General features: G+C 41.7%; 1 protein-coding gene across 1 annotated transcript; it reads right to left on the bottom strand.

Moving 5' to 3' along the window:
• On the bottom strand, positions 961-2,834 carry LOC110429694 (the record flags this gene model as incomplete). Its single annotated transcript, XM_021446058.1, has 3 exons — positions 2,432-2,834; positions 1,921-2,047; positions 961-1,786 (listed from the first exon to the last, which is right to left on the bottom strand). Coding segments are annotated over exons 1-3 (1,356 nt in total), but the record flags the coding sequence as incomplete, so codon positions are not given.

Below are 23,161 nucleotides of genomic sequence, written 5' to 3' on the forward strand. Positions count from 1 at the left end.
TGAAACGGACTTTGGATGCTCTAATCCCTTCAAAGTAAGGCCTTTCCTCCTCCGTAGTGTAGCGAATGCTGCTGATCTCGCCGCTCCGGTTGGTCTTGACTCCAACGACCCTCTCATTGGGTCTGGGTGGAAGGATCCTTGTGCCGATTGGTACCTTGATAGTGGTCTTCGTCTTGGATGATGGTCCTTTGAGGAGTAGGGGTTGTGGTGGTGCGGTGAGAACTGGTTGAGCATGGTAAAATTGGGCGGAGCTGCGTTGGCGTAATGGCATGGCTTCTAGCTGACGCTCTTTGTTGGCCAGGACGAGAGCACGGTCATCGGGGTCTTCCACTGGCTCCATGTTGAGGTGGAAGGGGACGACTTCCCAATCGTCGTGGTACTTGTCGGCCATTGGAGCAACAAGGAACTAATAAAATTTTAATTGAAGTAGAGCTAATTAAGCTCTAATTGAAGGAGAGAAAGCTTGGTGGCTTGGTATTTGAAAACTGAGGTCAGGGGTCTGTTTATATAGGGGTCAAAAGGATGCCTCTATGGGTTGTTCGGGTTGCTCCCGTCGATGTGCGTGCGAAACTTTGCATCCGAGGGATTATTCGGATCACCCTAAGTGCATTTTCCATAACAGAGAAAGTCGGGACCGAGGGGGAACAGGGGCTGGGCGCCCGCCCACTTGACCTGGGCGCCCGCCCTCTCTCTGGCCCCTCTGTGGGCCCACTTTTCCGAGTGCGTTTCTAGATGCGAAATTATTTAGAAAAATATATATATGCCCCAAAACCATCAGACCAAAAGTGTCGGGCTCTAATTTTCTATGGGAAGGTAAAAATGGACTACGTCTATTTCTTCAAATTCCTCATTGGGCTCTAAAAATAATTTAAGACGTTGACCATTTACCTTGAATAACGTACCTTCGCTATTTTGAAGTGTGATAGCTCCGTGGGATGATGAATTGATTACCTTGAATGGTCCTTCCCATTTGCTCCAGAGTTTTCCATGCCCGAAAAGCTTTACCCTGGAATTAAAAAGTAATACCTTATCTCCGGGTGTGAACTCCTTCTTCTTGATTCTCTTGTCATGCCACCTCTTGACTCTTTCTTTGTAGATCTTTGAATTGTGATATGCCTTCTCTCGCCATTCTTCCAATTCTGATAGTTGCATTCTTCTATAATCTCCAGCAACATCTAGGTCCATATTCCATCTCTTTATGGCCCAGTGTGCTTTGAACTCTAGTTCAACAGGTAGATGACAAGTCTTCCCGTACACCAATTGGTATGGAGACATTCCAATTGGGGTCTTGTATGCTGTCCGGTATGCCCAGAGTGCATCGGGTAACTTGTCTTTCCACACTGTTCCCATTTCATTTACTGTCTTCTGAAGAATATTCTTGATTTGTTTGTTCGAAGTCTCTGCTTGGCCACTTGTCTGAGGATGATAGGGGGTAGCGACGTTGTGACGGATTCCATGTCTTGATAGATATTGCTTGAAGCGTTTGTCGATGAAGTGTGCTCCTCCATCACTTATCACTACTCTGGGAACTCCAAATCTTGGAAATATAATTTCTTCAAACATCCTCTTTGAACTTACGTTGTCGGCATGCTTGCAAGGTAATGCTTCTACCCACTTGGAGACATAGTCAACCGCCACCAAGATGTACTCGCACTTCTTTGATGGAGGAAATGGATCCATGTAGTCTATTCCCCAGACATCAAAGAGCTCAATCTGAAGGTTGTTGGTGAGTGGCATTGCATCCCTTGTATTTATGTTTCCGTGCCTTTGACATGGCCCACATCTTCTGATATTTGCTTCGTGTCTTCATACATTGTAGGCCAATAGAATCCACACTGCCAGATCTTTGAATGTGTACGAAATGCTCCATAGTGACCTCCATATGGTGATGAATGACATCTGTCGATGATCTTCCATCCTTCCTCAGTGGTCACACATCTCCTGAGTAAGCCGTCAGAGCATACTCGGAAGAGGTATGGCTCATCCCATATATATGAACGACTTTCTTGAATAAGCTTCTTCTTGTTTGCTCCTGGTGGTACATACCCTGAAACCATAAAATTAACAATATCTGCATACCAGGGGTCAGACCTGTTAATCCCGTAGAGCATGTCGTCCCGGAGTGAATCATTGATTGGGGTTTCCTGTGGACTCTTAAAATACATTCTAGACAGGTGATCAGCAGCAGAATTTTCTACTCCCTTTTTATCTTTTATTTCTAAGTCAAATTCTTGGAGTAATAAAATCCATCTAATCAGGCGAGGTTTAGCATCTTTTTTAGTGAGCAAATATTTTATTGCAGCATGATCAGTATAAACAATTATTTTAGCTCCAACTAAATAAGATCTAAATTTATCAATGGCAAAGACAACAGCCAGAAGCTCTTTTTCAGTGGTTGCATAATTGAGTTGAGCTCCTGTCAAAGTTTTACTGGCATAAGCAATTGCATGATGCTTCTTATCTTTAGTTTGTCCCAATACTGCCCCCACAGCATAATCACTAGCATCACACATAATTTCAAAAGGTAACGACCAATCAGGGGGTTGAATGATTGGTGCAGAGATGAGTGCTTTCTTTAATAAATTGAAAGATGTTAGACATGCATCATCAAATTCGAAAGGAGCATCCTTGGCTAGCAAAAGAGTAAGTGGTCTAGCAATGAATGAAAAATCCTTTATGAATCTACGATAAAAACCAGCATGGCCAAGAAAGCTTCGAATTCCTTTTATATTCACAGGTGGAGGTAGTTGTTCAATTACTTCAATTTTAGCTTTGTCTACCTCAATTCCTCTTTCAGACACTAAGTGTCCCAGCACTATTCCTTCCCTAACCATAAAATGACATTTTTCCCAATTAAGGATTAAATGCTTTTCTTCACATCTTTGCAAAACCTTATCTAAGTTTTCAAGACAACTATCAAAAGTTTTTCCATAAACAGAGAAATCATCCATGAAAACATCCATAATCTCTTCAATCATATTAGAAAATATAGACATCATGCATCTTTGAAAAGAAGCTGGTGCATTACATAACCCAAAAGACATTCTACGATAAGCATAAGTTCCATAAGGGCATGTAAAAGTGGTTTTGCTTTGATCATCGGGATGGATCGGGATTTGATGATACCCTGGATATCCATCTAAGAAACAAAAGAATGAATGGTTTGCTAACTGCTCTAGCATCTCATCTATAAAAGGTAAAGGAAAGTGATCCTTTCTCGTGGCTTTGTTTAGTTTTCTATAGTCTATGCACATCCGCCATCCTGTGACGATGCGTTACGGAATTAGCTCGTTCTTTTCATTCATAATAACTGTCATGCCTCCCTTTTTGGGCACAACTTGAACTGGGCTCACCCACTCACTGTGCGGCACAGGATATATAATCCTTGCATGCAGCAACTTTATAACTTCCTTTTTAACTACCTCTCTCATAGTGTTGTTAAGTCTACGTTGGGGTTCTCGAGAGGGTGTAACAGAAGGATCTGTTGGAATACGATGGGTACAAATCATAGGACTGATTCCTGTAAGATCTTGAAGTGAGTAGCCGAAAACTGAGTGATGTTTCTTAAGAATGGTCATTAATCGCAGAGTTTGATCCTGAGTGAGTTTATCGCTAATGATCACAGGGAACTCTGGATTATTGTTTAGGAAAGCATAGGTAAGACCGGGTGGTAAAGTTTTAAGTTCTATGGGGGGTCTAGGTGTTTCTGCAAACTCATCTAAGGGTTCAGGCTCGGAAGGTTCGTCTTCTTCTTCTGTGAAGAAAGGAGTTTCATCTTCTAAGTCTGGTTCATCTAAAAGCTCTAGAGATGCAGCCTTTACTTCCTCCATAGGATCAGGCAAAAGATATGACTCGGCCTTATTATTTAAGGAGTGTGAAATTATCATTGGGAATTGAAAAGTTTTTCCAAAAGAAATGTGTAGCTTTCCAGTATGACCTTCATAAAGGAGTCTTCTAAAAGGTTGTCCTATCAACAGGTCGAAGTCCCATGTATCAAAGATATAAAAGTTCAAATGAACCATGGAGCCTTCTACCGTAAGAGGTAGGACATTAATAATTCCAAGACTGGGGACTAATCGTCCCGAAGATTCCTTTGTGACCTTTGTTGTGGGGGTTAAGATAAGATTTTTAAATAGTTTAAGTGCAAAGGATTCAGACATAATGTTGATCCCCACAACAGGATTATAAAGAGCATTAAATCGATTAGAATTATAAGCACAGCGTATAGTTATAGAGGTGTGTCCAAACGGATCACATCAGAGGAAAGCTCTGATTCCTCCAACCATTCGCTACTCATGACTGAGATAAGTTCTCTAAATTGATATTCACTTGGTAAATAAATGCTAAACTGGCCGTTTTGGGGTTTGTCAATAGAATGGTAGTTTGAAATATTTCCAAAATCGGCAAAAAGATCGGATTCTATATCCAGCATGAAGTCCGGTAGTGGAATTTCTTCCTCTTGAGGCTCAGAACTTGGGATAACTAGAGTAGATGAAGAATTTGGCAGAGTGTCTACTTCGGCTTCGTAGGTTTCATCATGAAGGGTATTATCCATCTCAGCTTCTAGGATTCTATCTAGGATCACTCTTGCTTCATCAGCAGGGATGCGAAAGAAAGAACCTCTAGACATTGTGTGTAGCATTTGTTTGTAGCATTTGTTTGTGTGTAGCATTTGTTTGTGATTTTTATGAAGACCTCGAAAAAAGTGAAATAAAAGAACAGGGTCTTCAAGATTAAGGTTTGGACTAGATTCTAAAAGATCAGAAAAATGTTTCCAGGATTTTCCCAAAGTTTCATTATCTTTTTGTTTAAAAGATAGGACTTCGAGTCTAAGGTCGGCTATACGGTCAAGGGAATAGAAATCTAGACAAAAGTTGGCTCGTAAAACTCCCCATTCTCCTTGTTGTTGACTTACCTTCTGACTGTACCATTGTCTAGCTTCTCCCCTTAGAGAAAAAGGAAAAAGCTTCCAACGTAAAGTCTTATCAGAAATGCCTTCAATGCGAAGACAATCACATGTTTGCTCAAAATCTCTAATATGAAGGTAAGGGTTTTCGTCTTCCTTTCCCGAAAAAGATAGGTTTTGAATCATGGCAATCAACCTAGAACTTAACTTATACTAGGATGTTTGGATAGGCTGTGATGATTCCCATGGTAAAAGGTTAGTTGCTAAAGGGATTGCAGATTCATGGATCGATTTAGAATTTTGGTTTTCCATAAGGTAAGAATAAAGAAAATAAATAAAGAATATAAAAGATAAGAAAAGATAAAAGTATAGATACAAGCTAATAGCAAGACACAGGTTATCTCAGCAACCGTCTTTCTCCCCGGCAACGGCGCAAGAAATGCTTGTTGATATTTGGGAACGCAATAAGGAATTGATCCGCAAGCGCACGGATATCGGTGAGCACTTCACCCGGGAAATTATCCAGAGTATCGTATTTATTTTTTTTACCACTAGGAGAAAGAGTGCATCTGACTAACCGGTCTATTACTACTAACCTTTAGGCACAAAGAATGTCTTTTGATGTGAGTGATAAATAGAGAAGACTGCAACCGTAGTCTCCTTCTAACCTTGGTAAGGATGATCTATTGTTCTAATGGGGAGGCTAACGGAATCTAGACACCACAAAGGATGTTCGACCCACACCTATAAACCCTATCCTTCCTGCTAACGAGATGTGATCTACAAAGGTAGCTCGGAATTGTCACGTTCCTCACTACTACCACGGTCCAGCTAGTCAGGGAATATCTATGAGTACCCCAGCCTAAACACCACGTTTACGCCAGCAATGATTACTCTAAACTCTACGCGAAGAGATTAAAGTAAACTCATAAACCATAAGAACAATAAAACAAGAACTTACTAGAATTTAGAAGTCGAATTACTGAAGAATTCTAGGAGCAAGCTTCGGGTTAGGAGAACTTGATCCCGCAGGTACAAGCTTGGAGTAGACACCGACAGGCCGGGCTTCCTCCACTCTACACCTCCACTCTATCTCTCTCAATCTAGTAGAAACTAGAAGATCTATTTCTACCTTACATTGATTGCTAAGCCTAAAAAGAAATATTAATTAGAGAAGAGGTTTTCCTTCGAGGGCACCCCTCAGTCTCTATGATAATTTCTTCATGTCTTCTCCAGGGGCCAGGGGGGCCTTGCTTATATAGTCCTCCCCTTCTATGCATTTTTGGGTCGATAGCCGAGGTGGTGCTATGTTTTTCTTGATCCAATAGGTCGGTGGAATATTCCGAACGAAAGAGTCCTGATTTGGCTCCAGCAGGGGGGCGGGCGCCCAGGCTTCCAGGGCGGGCGCCCTGGGCCTGGCCCAGTTTTGCCTCCGCTTCGGTCTCGTGGCTTCTGGAGTCTTCTAGATGATGTAAAATTGCGCGGTGCGTTGATATCTCTATGTAATCCTGACATGTGGGCCTTTCTTCCTTATTTCCTGATAACCCCCTGCAGAAACAGATAAACAACAAAACTCGTAGAATTCTGTCAGATCAAACCCTAATTCTAGGTGATGGTTGCATATTGGTCCTTTCTCATGTTTATTTGATAATTAAAATTGATACTTAAGAACCGTCAACACTTGGTCAGCAGATTGGTGGTCAGATGGTTAACCCAATGTTCCATGCGGATCGTGCACCTCAGAGACACGTGGAAGCATATCAACAGGTGCAAGATCCACAACCGCCTCATCGGCAAGACGCCGATGCTTATTGGGCCGATAAGATAGCTGAAGTAACGAGAGACCAATTTGGGATAAAGCCCAAAGTCAACACTTACTCTTATCGGACACCGTATCCTCCTGCATATGATTTAATTCCACTTCCAAATCGGTACAAGGTTCATCGACTATGGAGCATGTCAACAGGTTCATCATTCAATGTGGGGAAGCTGCTAACAGAGATGAATTGAGGGTTCGTCTGTTTTCATCATCTTTGTCTGGATCGGCTTTTACCTGGTTTACTTCGTTACCTCCTAACTCAGTGATCACTTGGGCCGATCTAGAGAAGCAGTTCCACAAGTACTTCTTCTCTGGAGTCCATGAGAAGAAAATTACCGATTTAGTCAGGTTGAAGCAACGTAATGATGAATCGGTTGAAAGTTTTGTGCAGAGATTGCGGGAGGTCAAGAATAAATGCTATAGTCTGGTTCTAGATGATCAGCAGCTTGTCGATTTGGCTTTTCAGGGACTGTTGCCACATATCAGAGACAAGTACGCTTCTCAAGAGTTCGAAAGTCTGAGTCACTTGATGCAGAGGATTTCTGACCAGAATATCAAACCATTTGAGCCCAAGAGGGCAAGGAATAAAAAGGTGTCGTTTGTTGATGAGGCAGCAAGCTCAGACTCTGATGAGGAGCCGGTCATCGGCTTAGCAGAATGGGTGAAGAACAAAAAGCCGATGTCTTGCCCTTTTGGGCATAAGGAGCCAGAGAAGTTTGCATTTGACATTACTAAGGCCGATAGGATATTTGACTTTCTACTTCAGGAAGGGCAAATCAAATTGTCACCCAATCATGTAATCCCATCGGCTGAGGAATTAAAGAAGATGAAATATTGCAAGTGGCATAATGCGACATCTCACAGCACAAATGAGTGCAAGGTCTTCTAGCAACTGCTGCAATCGGCTATAGAATCTGGGAGGATCAAGTTTGATAATTCTAAAGCCCAGAAGCCGATGAAGATGCTCAGCGTCAAATTACTGCTGCCGATGCTAAAGGAAAGGGTTTGATCCAGGAAGGAAATAGCTCAGGAAGGCCTTCCCGATCTGGCATTGTGATAACTCATAGAAGGCATCGGGAGACTTGGTAGCAACGTGAAGATCGGTATTGACGTCAACAAGACGATTACCGTCGGGAAGAAGAAAGACGCCGACAGGAGTGGAATCGGCATAAAGATCACTGGAACTGCCCGTTCTTTATCCATTGCTGGGAGCAGAACATTAAATTACCCACTGTTAGAGATTGCCCTGAATGCAATGGTTATGATCGGTATGACAGACCCGATCGGTGCTATCAAGATGATGATCGGCGATTTGATTGGCCGATTAGGGGGAGGACTTCAGTTCATGATCGGCTGGGGGGCAGGCTCAGTGTGCATGATAGGCTTGGTGATCGTGTTGAATACTTTCCTAGGAACCAAGAGGAGCTTGAAGAGATGGGAAATGCTCGAGTCACCGATGAGTTCATATTCTGTAGAGATGCCAATACCTATCGGGTGGAGTCAAGGGAAAGTCATCGCCCATCAGCAAGGTAGCCACAGCTTCCTCCATGGTGTCTAGAGGGATTGACTAGGACACAGAAGAGAAGGTTGCAGCTTGAAAGGCGAGAAGAGCTAAGCAAATGCGAAAATTCTGGCCAATCTGGAGATCAGCAGCAACCAGATCCTGAGGGAAAAGGGCCATCGGCAGATGTTAACATGGTATTCATGTTGCCGATGTAGTTTCTTGCGCCGTCCAATGATGACGATGAACTGGATTTTCCCGATCAGATAGCTCAGTTGGCTCTGGATCCGATGACGGCTATCTTTGAAAAGCCTGCCGACAATGAAAGGCAGCATCTTAAAGCTCTGTTCGTCAAAGGAAGAGTTGATGGGCAGCCGATGACTAAGATATTAATTGATGGTGGGGCTGCTATTAACATCATTCCGTACGCAGTCAATCGGAAACTTGAGAAAGGAGATCAAGATTTGACCAAGACCGATATGATGCTAAAAGACTTTGAAGGGAATGTGTCTCCGGTTAAAGGGGCAATATGTGTTGAGTTGACCATCGGCAGCAAAACCTTGCCGACAATGTTCTTCGTGATCAGTGGAAAAGGTGCATACAATCTGCTACTAGGGAGAGACTCGATCCATGCCAATTGTTGCATCCCATCAACAATGCACCAATGCTTAGTCTAGTGGGTAGGTGACAAGATTGAGATTGTCTCGGGAGATTCTTCTTATGTCATCGCATCGGCAGAAGCAGACAATTATGAAAGGACCAGGTGTATCTCATGAGAGATTTGGGAGAAAGATTTCCTCAAAGTTGCCGATTATGAAATTCCACCGATCCAAGCAGTCGGTTCTGATGAAGAGTTTTAATGGATAGGTTCGTCGATGATGGAAAATTAGGCCAAGGGTTTACATCGGCTGATGAGTTAGTGGAGGTAGATATAGGTAATGGTGATAAGCCTAGACCTACTTTTATTAGTGCTAAGTTAAATTCTGAGTGTAAGCAACAGTTAACTGATTTATTAAAGGAATATAAATATTGCTTTGCTTGGGATTATACAGAGATGCCTGGTTTAGACCGATCTATTGTTGAACATCGGTTGCCCATCAAGTCTAGATTTCGGCCACATCAACAGCCAGCTCACTGATGTAATCCTAATATTCTTCCTGATATTTTTGCCGAAATAACCAAACTCATCGAAGCTAAATTTATTCGGCAGTGTCGGTATGCCGAGTGGATTTCCAATGTTGTTCCAGTTTACAAGAAAAATGGGAAGCTTCGAGTTTGCATTGATTTCAGGAATCTCAATAAAGCTACGCCGATGGATGGTTACCCAACGCCGGTTGCCGATTTACTAGTTGATGCTGCGGCTGGGCATCGGATCATAAGCTTTATGGATGGCAATGCAGGATATAATCAGATATTCATGGCTGAAGAAGATATTCCAAAGACTGCGTTTAGGTGTCCTGGTCATGTTGGGTTGTTTGAATGGATAGTCATGACCTTTGGCTTAAAAATGCTAGTGCTACCTATCAGAGGGCTATGAATTTTATCTTTCATGAGTTCATCGGCAAGCTGGTGGAAATTTATATTGATGATGTGGTGGTTAAGTCTGGAGATTTCACAAAGCATCTTGCCGATCTGCGAAAAGTGTTAGAATGTACAAGGAAACATGGTTTAAAGATGAACCCTAACAAGTGTGCATTCGGCGTATTGGCAGGGCAATTTTTTGGTTTCATGGTGCATCAAAGGGGAATTGAAATTAGTAGGAGATCTATTGATGCTATCAACAAAATAGTGGCTCCTACCAACAAAACCGAGCTCCAATATCTGATCGGCAAAGTAAATTTTATCAGGCGATTTATTTCCAACTTATCCGGAAAAATTCACGCTTTTAGTCCTTTACTTAAATTAAAAGCCGATCAAGAATTTATATGGGGAGAAGAGCAACAGTTGGCTCTGGATGAAATCAAGAATTATTTGACAAATCCCCCAGTCTTAATTCCACCTCAGCAAGGAAAGCCCTTCAGATTATATTTGTCTACCGATGGAGTGGTCCTCAGTTCGGCTTTGATTCAAGAATTTGAAGGGAAGGAGCGTGTGATTTACTATTTAAGCAGAAGATTGATTGATGCTGAGACTAGGTATTCGGCTATTGAGAAATTATGTTTATGCCTATATTTCTCATGTATTAAATTGAGGCACTATTTGTTATTGGCCGAATGCACTGTTATATGCAAAGATGACGTGGTCCGATATATGCTATCGATGCCGATTATGAGTGGTAGGATCGGTAAGTGGATTTTGGCACTATCAGAATTCGATCTGCGTTACGAATCGGCTAAAGCAGTTAAAGGACAAATTATGGCCGATTTTGTGACTCAACATTGCGGTGCAGTGGAGACTTTGGAAATTGTGACTTGGACACTCTTCTTTGATGGATCCACGTGTGACCGGGGGGCAGGAATCGGCATAGTGTTAATTTTCCCTCATGGAAGAAAATACGAATTCTCTTTGCCACTTGTTGCTACGTCAACAAATAATCAAGGCGAATATCAAGCTTTGATCAAAGGATTGGAGTTACTAAAAGAGTTTCATGCTGATGTTGTTGAGGTCTTCGGAGATCCTATGCTAGTTATAAATCAATTGGCTGGAAGTTATGAATGCTGAAGTGAAGTTCTGATAACTTATTACAAAAAGAGTATGCAACTATTAAGGGAATTCAAAGATTTCCGATTAGAGCATGTTCCTCGATTGCATAATAAGGAGGCTAATCGGTTGGCTCAACATGCCTCGGGATATCAGCCTATATTAAATACAATATCGACAATTGGTGCTGATGATTGGAGAAAAGAAATTATTGAATATTTAAAGAAAACATCCAAGAAGGTTGAGAGGCGTGTCTGGTTTCAAGATACCAAGTATGTACTTCTCGGAGATGAGCTTTATTACCGAACAATAGATGGGATTCTTCTCAGATGCTTAGGTGATGATGAAGCTAAAAGTTTGATGGGTGAAATCCATGAAGGGGTGTGTGGAGCACATCAGTCGGCTTTTAAGATGAAATGGATGATTAGGAGGAATGGGTATTATTGAACAACCATACTTGAATATTGTTTCGAATATTTCAAGGGATGTCAAGGATGTCAGAAATTTGGTAATATTCAAATAGCACCCGCATCGGCCATGAATCCCATTATTAAACCTTGGCCGTTCCGGGGATGGGCTATTGATCTAATCGGCCAGATTTACCCGCCATCAAGCAAAGGGCATAAGTTTATCTTGGTTGCCACTGATTATTTCACCAAGTGGGTTGAGGCTATTCCTTTGAAAAAAGTTACATCGGCCAATATGATTTATTTTGTAAAAGAGCATATTATTTACCGATTTGGTATTCCTCAAACGATTACTACCGATCAGGGTACTATGTTTACATCGGGAGAGTTTGATGAATTTGCAATCGGTATGGGGATTAAAGTGTTGAATTCTTCCCCTTATTATGCTCAAGCCAATGGGCAGGCCGAGGCGACTAACAAAGGAATTATTAAACTTATCAAACGAAAGATTGAGGAAAATCCTAGGAGGTGGCATACGGTGTTAAATGAAGCTTTATGGTCATATCGGATGGCTTGTCATGGGTCGACCAAAGTTTCGCCTTATCAGTTGGTGTATGGACACGATGTTGTGTTACCATGGGAGATTAAAACCAGATCTAGGCGATTATCTTTTCAAGATCAGCTGACTGCCGATGACAATGCTACTTTGATGAAAGACGAGTTGGATTATTTAGCAGGGCATCGGCTGAGGGCTTTGATGAGTATAGAAGAAAATAAAAAGAGAGTTGCTAGATGGTATGATAAGAAGGTAAAGGCTAAGGAGTTTGCCAATGGAGACTTAGTATGGAAACTAATCTTATCGATCGGGACTAAAAGTTCAAAATTTGGGAAGTGGTCTCCTAATTGGGAAGGTCCTTATCGGATAAATCGATTTGCTCCTGGCAATGCCTATATTTTAGAAACCCTCGAAAGAGTTGAATTTCCTAGGGCATTGAATGGCAAATATTTAAAGAAATATTACCCTAGCATATGGATTGATGCGTGAAAGTTTAAGTGCCGATAACATTCCTATCGCTGGATCAAAGTGTATCTCGGGCCAGACTCAATGTTTTAAATAGGTGCCAATAACTGTCCTATCGGCTAGACCAAAATGTTCATGAGTTCTCAGAGCAAAGCACGTCATCGATGAAAAGTTCATGCATTCAGCAAGGCTTGGATGGCCGATATAGCGCGCAGTCGAATTTGATCGGCTTCTTCTATCTCTTTGATATCTTCATCGGCAGAGCCTTCCATCGGTTTCAACTTCATCTTCATCTGCAGTGCCTTGCGAGCTTGGGCGTTCCGCTCTTGTTCAAGGGTCTTGATTATCTCAGGCAGCTGACTTTCTTCCTGTTGAGCTTGGGACAATGCCTCTTCTACTTGTTTAAGCTCTGCCAGTAGGACTTCTCTCTTTGCCGATAGGTCAGAGATCTTTAGCTTCAGCGTATCTCCTGACGATTTCAGAATGCCGATGCTCTTATGTTTTTCATCGGCAAGGTGCTTTACTTTCATCACCTCCTCTGAGAGCTGGGCATGAGCAGCTCTATCGCCAAGGCGCTGGGTGGCCTTTTGGTACTGGAGCTCTCGACTCTCCAAGTGAGCAGCCTTGAAGAGAATCTCCTCGGCATCGACAGGGATTTGGCCTCTGAGAGCCTTGAACAGAGCATTGGCTGGATCGGAGTCGTCAACCAGTTGGGTTGTGTCTTGATGAAGGAGGGCCGACAGATCTTCCAGTTTTGCTCTGATTTCTGCCAATGAGATCCCAATTGCTTGAGAAGAACTCGCTTCCTCACCTTCATCTTCGGAGATTTCGATGGCGAAGGAGAACTGGCTGTCGGGAGAATCTTGTTCCTGAAAAGGAGATGGATTAATTGATGATGAAATATTAGTAAAATAAAGAATAATAATCAAATAACTTACTTGTTTCAGAGCTATCTCTCGCCTATGGCTGGTTGAGGCCGATGGTACTACAGGTTGATCGGATGGAATTGCCGATGAAACTATGTCAGCTGAAAGATTAATAAAAATAATTATAAAGTGGAAAAATAGGTCTATCGGCAGTAATTTCATAGAGAGTACGTTACCTTGAGGGGGTGCAGTACTTGTTTGAATCGAAGAAACTACCGATGCTATGATTAAGCTTGCTGGATCGGTGGTCTGCTCGTGTACATCAGCTGATATTTCTTCTGGCTGAGGTTCTTCTGGCTGAGGTTCTTCTGGCTGGGGTTCTATTTGTGGATGAGGAGGAGACGGTGCTTGTTGTGTCTGAGCTTCTGGAGAAGAGGGGGATGCTTCTATAGGGATCAGTGACCTTGGAGGAGGGGGAGGCGTTGTTGTTCTCCGACGCTTCGCTTGTGACTTGGTACTCTTGGGACCCTTTCTCTTTGGTTGACTGGACTGGGGGGCATCGGCAGTCGTACTTCTGGTCTTTGCCGATTTGCCAGTTTGTTGATACAACAATGAAAGTTTTATGAGTACAAATGTAATAGGGTATTGATGTGGTTCTGATTGAAATAATAAAAGTTATCGATGAACTTCCCATGCTAGCCAATGTGTCCTGAAAAATTGTGTAAATGTAAGAATGGAATCGGTATAAGTTGAGGAATTCAAGAATTTACCTTGAAAGCTTGTGCCAAAGCAGTGGCAGCTAACGATGGGGATGTTTACGTTCGCTTGGTGGTGATTTTCTTGAAACGCACACCCCGGTGCATTAAAGCAGCCAAGCTTGGAGCGTTGTTGCGGATCAAAGAGATCAGGCCCGATGGAAGGAGTTCGATTGGCCTGCCACTTCTGCTAACTGATGGTGGCATATCATCGACCTGTATAAAACAAAGAAAGTGAGTTGCCGATAGAAAATGAGAGTGAAAGGATTGAAACATCGGTTAAAATGCTTACAGTATTATCGAGGACCTTCTATTTGGGGTCGATCATGCCACGATATGTGAGGGCCGATCTGCAGAACAAATGCTCTTTCCACTCTTCCCACCACTGTGTGTATGCCTGAGTAATGAAGAGAGCTGGGATCCAAGCTGATAGGTCGACATCTGTATCGGCATTTGGCAGAAGTTGAGCTATTCTGATCCACTCAAGGTTGCTGGTGATGGTCTCCCTCGGCTTTACCACATCGGCGTAGCAAAGTGCAATCGGCAGCTGACCGAAAGCCAGTTGGCGAGCTAGTGCCGATGGATTGTAAAACTCGTAGGTCAGATTAGAAACTTTCCCACTACCAAAGAAGTTCACTGGTATGGCCCTTGGGGTGATAATTGCCATCATCACATCACGGTCCTTGTTGAGAGCATCATTGAACGGATGAAAGGTCAGGGGAAATCTGGTGTCTGGATCTTCATAAGGCATCCATGCCCGCTGTTCTCTGGTCAGACCTTCATAGAGAGTTTGAAAGAATCGGCTAACCTGGTTTTCATTACTACTAGTGCCAGGTAAAAGTATGGTAGCTTCGCCAAAGTTCAAAGGGGAACGAGTTGCCGATGCTTCTTCATCCAATTCATAATCCTCTGCTATGTCCCTGGGGAAGCACTGTGCAAAGAGGTCGAATTCAAGGCGTTTGTGCATGTGGAGACTAAGCCACATGTTGATAAACCACCAAGGACCCCCTAAGTTGCCGATGGGTTGACCGAGCAGAAGTTTCTTGGCTACCTGATGGAGGATGTGATAGGCAGAACCAAGCAGGTATCGGCGAAGAGGAAATCGGCCATCGTTGGCTAATCTTTCTGCTACCGATAGGTAAACAGAAGATGGTCCTGCTCTCAAGTTTAGACATAACTGTTATAATTTAAAGCTTGCTCTAGATCTAAACTTGTGGGATGAAAACTTGATCTGAAATCTATGTTGTTAACAGATATGATATGGGAAGGTTGAGCTGCTGTTTATCTATTCCTAGAGATGCTAGAATTCTGGAGAATTTTATCTTTGAAAAATCTTTAAAATATTGCATGATGAGTTCCTGTATGATGAAAGTTTAAATTCCTACCACAGCCATATATACATGCTTGCTAGACTTTGAGCCACACATTTACTATTTACTGCTTATGAGCATTGAGTGTGGTCAAGCTGTGTAGACCCTTAGGAGCTTGTCATGTGGTTAAATCAAGGTTTCACTTGCACATTCACTCATATATGCTACTTCTACTCCGGAAGTACCACCCACATATATCCACTCATTTCCATCTCGAGAACCACCCAAAAATATTATACTCCTAATCCGGGAGAGAATAACCAAAAATATTTATGTTTTTCCTTGTGAAATAAATGCTCAAGTTATCTTGTTACTACCACTTGCTATATTATCTCATGAGATGAGTGCTCTAAAAAAAAGAGGAGAGAAAAAAATATACGAGGAAATAAAAAGGGGCAAGTGCCCGGAACCTCGAAAGAAAAGAAAAAGAGTGAGACGAGAGGTAAAAATGGACAAGTGTCCGACAGTAGAATTAGGGGTACTGGATACCCACCTGAGAGGAAAGAAAAATGAAAGATAGAGCATCTCATTCACCTCATAAAGTTTTAAAAAGCAAGTAAGGTATGTATCCCCTCAAAAGAGCAAAAGTAGAATTAGACTTCCACCATTGTTATCACCATCATCACCATACACCATTCATTCACCACACATGCACATCTTGATTTGACTTATTGACTTGTTTCTCTGGATCCATGGTTTGACTATGCAATAAATGTCTTGTAAGTGTGTATTAGCTGTCTCTCACCTATGAGCTCTAGATATTACAGCCTTATTAGAGTAGAGTGAGAGAGAAGGCAATGTCACTATGCCTTATACCACAAATACCACATATCTTGAGAGAAGGCATATACCATCACTGCCTTGGTAAGGATCCAGAAATACCACAAAAGAGAGATTTAGAGAGTCATACAAGGAATCTCTGAATTTTATTTGAAAATCTGCAAAAACTCCAGAGCTATAGCTGATCAAGAATAAGAGACATGGCACTTGGCTAGACTGTTCTATCTTTTAACTACTCAAGATAGAAGTGATGGTTACAAGTCCCATGGTGAAAGATAAAGTAAGTAAGTTTTAGTTCTTGACAGTTTACTCTATCTCAGAGATGAGATCTTATTTAAAAGCATGTGTACCGTCAAATTTTTAAGTTATTGCAACAACTTCTGATCCATTGCTGAGTCTATCCTTGCTCAGGGACGAGCAAGAGGTAAGCTTGGGGGAGTTTGTTGACGGTCCTTAAGTATCAAATTTAATTATCAAATAAACAAAGAAAAGGATCCAAATGAAATCAACATCTAGACTTAGGGTTTTATCTGACAGAATTCCACGAGTTTTGGTGTTTGTCTATTTCTGCAGGGGGTTATCAGGAAATACGGAAGAAAGGCCCACACATCGGGATTACATAGAGATATTAACGTGCCGCGCAATTATCTTACATCTAGAAGACTCTGGAAGCCACGGGAACGAAGCGGAGGCCGAACGGGGCCACAGGGAGGGCGCCCGCCCTCCTGCCCTGGGCGCCCGCCCTGACTTGGAGCCCAATCAGGACTCTTTCTCTCAGGAGATCTCCACCGACCTAAAGGATCAAGAATAACCGTTCAATCAATGTTGGTTTGATCCAACAGCCCAGGTTCACTTGAGGGGACTATATAACCAGACCCCCTAGCCCCTGGAGGAGGCACCCCTTGATCATTTTTCATTATTCATAGACAGAGCAAAAGCTAGGGTTTAGAGATGAGAGCTCTCCTCTCTTCTCTAAACTAGAGTAGATCTAGATAGTAGCAAGATGGAGAGCGAAGGAGGATTAGAGGAGAGGCCGGCCTGTCGGTTCTTCCTCCGGTTGTACTTCATCATGATCAAGCTCTAATCAAGCTTCCTCATGGGATGACTCTAGTAATCTACTTCTAATTCATTATGCAATTACTAATCATGTATGTTCTGGTTCACAACTCTTTTGAGTACTTTAATCTATAGGACGCTATAGGTGAGAGTTGTAGTCTAGGTGTAAGCGAGGTGCTTAGTTCTAGATTACTTGTGGATATCCCCTGTCTAGCTGGATCATGTGGTAGGCCACGTAGGTGACAGTTACGTTGGTCCTCTGTAGTCCACCTCTCGTTAGCAGGACGGGTAGGGTTTATTGGCCTAAGGATAAGCATCCTTTGTGGTGTACTCTTATCACGTAGTTCGTCCCAGACATAGACATACCCCTTTGAAGTAGAGAAACCATAGTTATTCTCTCTATTCTGCTACCATCGCCCATATACTAGAATTGCTCTACTCTCTATTCCCATATTATCACCTATTGTTATCTTACCTTTAATATTGTTCTTATTCGATTCTACCATCTTTCCTATTTACACCTACCTATCTATCTTGGTTAAGTTAGAGCGTAGTTGGTTCTCCCGTTTCCCTGTGGATACGATAAAACCTTTAACCGGGTAAAAAGCTTCAACGGTATCCGTGCGCTTGCGGATTATCTATGTGCGTATAAATACCATAGTACACTCTAGTGCCATGCTGGGGATGACAACCTAGTATTCAAGTGGTGTTAGCAAGTGTCAACACTTACCTTTTGTCAGTCCCTTGGCAAACCGAGCCTAAGCAGTATATGTATTTGGATCAAGAGTTGCTACAATGTTTTCATCCTTTCCATGTACACATGCTCTCAAACAAATATTCTCCTCTAGATTAGTCCATACTTGCTCTAATCTTCAAACTTACCCGTTTTACCTTTAACCATGGGGCTTTATAGCTTTTGCATGAGCCTTGAGTAATCAGAAGACAAAACAATCAGGTCAAGCACTATGTCTCAAATTCTTTGCAAAACCATTATTTTGAAGTTTTTATAAGTTTTCAGAATAAAACTCAGAGCTTAATTGTAGGACACCCTCAAGTCTCTCAATGTATGTGGTATTTATGGTTCTCTCTTGAGGCAGTTATACGTCCTATAGCTAAAGATATATATATGTAGAGCTTATAGGAGTGCTAATAACAAGGATAAGCTTACTTGCAATGCATGTATTGTAAAGTCAACTAATGTATCCACAGAGAATCGAGGCATACAGTCAAACCAAGGTGTGCATGTTATGGAATATGGTGGATAGGTGTATTTGTGGTATTTGTGGCTAATTTATATTTTCTTAGGGATAACTCTCTATTGAAACATTTCAGGAAAGACATGGGCTATCTTTATTATTCAATTTTTAATTAACAGGGAGGTGGGCATCTAGTACCCATTATTTTAATTATTGGGATACTTGTCAATCTTTTACTCCCATCTCTTCTTTTATATTTTTGCATAGCCACATGTATCCTTTAAATACAATAAATGATTAGAGAGGTAATAACAAAAACTTAGAACATTAAAGATGAGGGTATCCTATGGGGTGATTGTTGGTGTTTACTCCTAGTATAGGAATAATGCATATATGAACGGGACTGTGTACATGATCTTGGTTTTAAAAGCATGTTTTGACACCATTTTTGGACACGTATCTTTTGACGCGTATCTGGGGATAGTAAACTATAGATCGGCAGATGAAGCAATGGTAACTAGTCTACAGGGAAGTTGCCGATGAAGGTGGTTGCCGATGAGGAAACAACTGAATGTGACTAAGTCCAGAGGTGGTGACGTGTTCGTGCCGATGACCAGTATCAATGCCGATGGCCACAACAGGAGATCTACCGATGGCTCTAAAGGAAAGCGTGGAGGTTGCCGATTGATCTGTGGCGGTGCCCCGGTCGGCTACAAGGGGGTAGTTTTATGTTTTCCTTAGTTATTAGAATTCGTTTTGTGTACGGGTTCCGTTTAGTTTGGAATTCGAGTCCTAGTCGTGTCTTGTTGTAGCTCTTCGGACGGGGTACAAATGTAGACCCTAGAGCAATGTAATGAGAATCTATCAATCAATCAAACACAAGTTTTTACTCATATTCCAGCATCTACTTTTTCGACGACTTCGTCATATTTTCTTTTTACTACGAGTTCTTAGGAATCCGTCGACTTACGCTCGGTGTGTTCTCAAGTTCCGCGTGAACACCTCTTGGCCGTGGCATCCGGGTGCATCGTTGTTGTCAGGACCAAACTGTTCGAGTTACCACCTTTGCCGATTGTAAGGTCAAATCGGCTGGCACGCCTTAACGTTTGAATCGGGTATTAGCCCTTTGTGTTTGCAGATTAGCTTTTGCACCAACAGCATGACAAGACTCTTGCAAGGTATAGAACAAAGGTTGACTAAACTCAATGCAAAGCAAGCAACATAAATGTGCAACTGTTTTCCTAACTCTAAATGTATATTACATCTGGCTTTGGAAGGAATTAACACTTTGTCATACAAGAGCTCAACATGTAGGATTTTTGGTTTTCAAAATAAATTCCTAGAACTTAGTAATGCTAGGAATAAGATAAATAGTAGCTCAAACTTCAATGATCATATCAACCAACTACCTAGACTCAGCTCAAACTTATGCCTCCACAAATGTCAGGTTCACAGTAAATCTTCGAATTAGAACAGTAATGTCCAAAACTCGAGAAAATCGATTGTTGAAATCTAGGTACTTGTAAAAAGTAGAGCAACTATTCATCATTTCCAAGACAAAATTTTAATGTTTCATCAATTTTTATTTAGCTCTAGTTTAGGCTGACTCTAAACAGAATCTATCACTTAACTAACTATAAACTCACAAAAGACTATGACTTGTGGACCTTCATGTGCCCACATATTTTTGGTATTTTTATAACTATATAGACTCATTAATCGCTTAGGTATAATTACCTGATAACTAGGGGATGCTCCTCCACCAAGCTAGATGTTTACAATACTTGGTGTTGATGTCCTTTAGAGCGAGCTAGCCAGTAGCAAACCTGGTGGGTGCCACTGGTAGACTCTCTCTCCTTGCTATGTGTTATTCCTGTATAGTCATACTCCAACAAGAAAACTAAAACTCGAGGGTTGAATTTAATAATGGGTTAGCGGTCAGCCAATGAGCAATTGATTATTCTTATGACCTAATTTTAATGTTGTCTGATTTATGCAGAATTTCACTTTTCTCTTCTTCTTGAATTTTCTATTTATGATGCATGAAGTAAATATGGATGCTATATTTTATTCACATAGGGCTTTAGTTTTTATGATGCAACAATTAAAGCAATCAATATTTGTTTGTATTTTGTATTAATATGCCAAGAGAATTAAATATGCTTCTAAATGTATTAAAGCAAAATTACTAATGCATGCTAGTTTAACTAGATAACTACCATTCTGACCTTATGGATAGGGTACGGAATTTAAAGTCTACCGACAGGACTTAGATAGCGGAGAGGACTTACTCAGTAGGTTCATTGTTTCAAGTAACCTCAGTCAACTCCCTATCATGCGGTGATGCAGTATGTGCGTCTTCCTCCCATCTTGCTTCTGTCTCTTTTGCTTCCTCCTTCTCTAGTTCCAACTCTTCAGCTTTGTTCTCCTTCTCTCAGGCTTCTAATCGGGCTAAGAACTCCTCTTTCTCTTTCTTGGCAATTTGGTCCATCCTTTCAGGTTCTTCAGCCCACTCACTCCAATGGGGTGCTTGCGTGTTCTCTTCTTGCTCCATGAAGTGATCTTCATGTTTCACATTCTTGCCAAGAAAGTTTTCCCATCCGTATTGAGGCTGGGCAGCCCGACAGTGGGCTTGGCGTCTTCTCCTGTTGCGTTGCTTCCTGATCTACTCATGGTTAAATTGTGTTTTAAATTGACAGCGTACCTTTCTAGCATGTAGGTTGAAGTGGATATGCCCCGATCTGATGTAGATGCTGGCTTTGGTTGTGTAGAGGAATGGTCTTCCCAAGATGATCGGGGAATCATCGTCTCCCTACATGTCAAGAACTAGAAAATCTGCAGGTATATATTGTTCTTGAATTCTTACCATGACATCCTTGACCACTCCTTCCGGGAACCTTAATGATTGATCCGCCATCTGCAACTGAATATATGTTGGGTATAAAGGTAATCAAATAATTCATCGTATACCTGTTTTGACATTACATTGCAGCCTAATCCAGTGTCACAGACGGTGTGAGAGAAGGTGGTGTTTTTGATTGTGCATTTGATGATTGGAACTCCTGGATCACCTCTCTTGATTGGAAATGGCTCGGGTAGCATATGATCATTCTCTATGTTGAGAGCGGTGATCAGTTGAGTTGTCTCTGCAGGTGCATGCTTGGTCTTCCTCTACCTTCTGTTGTTTCTATTGTTCTTCTTCTTTGGCATTGATTGTTGTTCTTGCTTTCCTTGTTGGTTGAATTGCTTCGGAGCTGCAGGAGCTTTCAGGATGCGGTTCTTGAATGTAAATGTCTCCTTCTTGTCTTTGTTGGATAAGACAATCTTGGCATACTCCGTATAGATGATGGCTTTTGTTGTGCATAAGAATGGTCCACCCAAAATAATTGGTGCCTTCTCATCTACTCCTGTCTCCATGACCATGAAGTCAACTGGGACATATGATTGCCCCACTCTAATGACAAGTTTTTCTAGTACTCCCTCAGGGATGCAAATGGTCTGATCTGCAAGCTGCAAATGCATATTTGTGTACAACAGGGGATCATTTAATATTTTCTCATAAATTACCTTAGGCATGATGTTGACACTTGCACCGAAATCACAGATAGCCTCTAGAAAGCTGTGGCATCCTATAAAGATAGGAATGATAGGTCTCCCAGGGTCTCCCATCTTCTCTGGTAGAGAGTGGTCAGTCCACTATACAACTGCAGGCTCAATATGATATTGGGTGGCATTGTGAATATCAACAAGGTTAGCAGTTTCTAAATCTTCTGGTTGGCGTAGAATCTTGCCTTTTTCTAATAGAGGAACAACAACAGCTAATTGTGCTAATTGTGATTCTAACATTTTATTGAAACTATGTTAATTCTTTAGAGCAGAAGCAAATGTATCCCTCCTAGTATGTATGTTTTCTAAAGTTTTATCATTTTATGTTAGTTTCCTAGTCATTTGATCTAGCCATTCGGATTGACTAGCAACTAATTCTCTTAAAGGCGGAAAGTTGTTATTAAAATTATTACGTTGGTTGTTACCTTGGTAATTACCTTGTTGAGGTTGTTGATTCCACCCTTAATTTTGTTGAGGATGATAGCAGGTATTATTATTGATGAAGTTCACATCCTCTTGTAGTGTAGGGCAACTGATAGCTGAGTACCTGTAGTCTCCACATTCTTCACATGTCATATGGGAATCATTGATGTGCATGACTTCCTTCTTCTCTATATCGAGCTTCTTCATGATGAGGTCTAGCTTGATAGTGACCATGTCAGGTTCCTTGAGATGATGGATTCCTCCTCCTTTCTTCCGAGACTAAGTACGTTCTTCGTTGCATGTTGAATTTGAGGCCATCTTCTCAACAAGTGCTTTAGCGTCTGAGAGCTTAAGTGACAGGAATGCTCCCCCGGCTGCAGCATCAATAGACTCACGGGTATTAGAGATGAGCCCATGATAGAAAGTCTGCATTAACAGCCACTCCTCTATCCCATGATGAGGACAGTCTTCAATGTTATTTTGGAATCTTTCCTATGCTTCAGTGAATGATTCATCATGTTGTTGTTGGAAACTTAAAATCATCCGACACAGAGCATTAGTCTTGGCTGTAGGAAAGAATTTTGCCAGGAAAGCAGTCGAGCGAAGGTCCTATGTATTGTGTTTGTCTTTGTTGGTGTAGAACCACTACTTGTCTCCCCAATAATGAGAACAGGAGAAGACAGAGTAAGATAGCATCTTTTGGTACTCATCTGATTGTGAAGGTGTTGTAGATCTCTAGAAAGTGTTGTAAGTGTGCACTTGCATCTTCATGAGCTATTCCATAGAATTGGCTGGCTTGAACCATGGTGATGAGA

Source organism: Sorghum bicolor, chromosome 8 (assembly GCF_000003195.3).
Source record: "Sorghum bicolor cultivar BTx623 chromosome 8, Sorghum_bicolor_NCBIv3, whole genome shotgun sequence".
Classification (NCBI taxonomy): Eukaryota; Viridiplantae; Streptophyta; class Magnoliopsida; order Poales; family Poaceae; genus Sorghum; species Sorghum bicolor.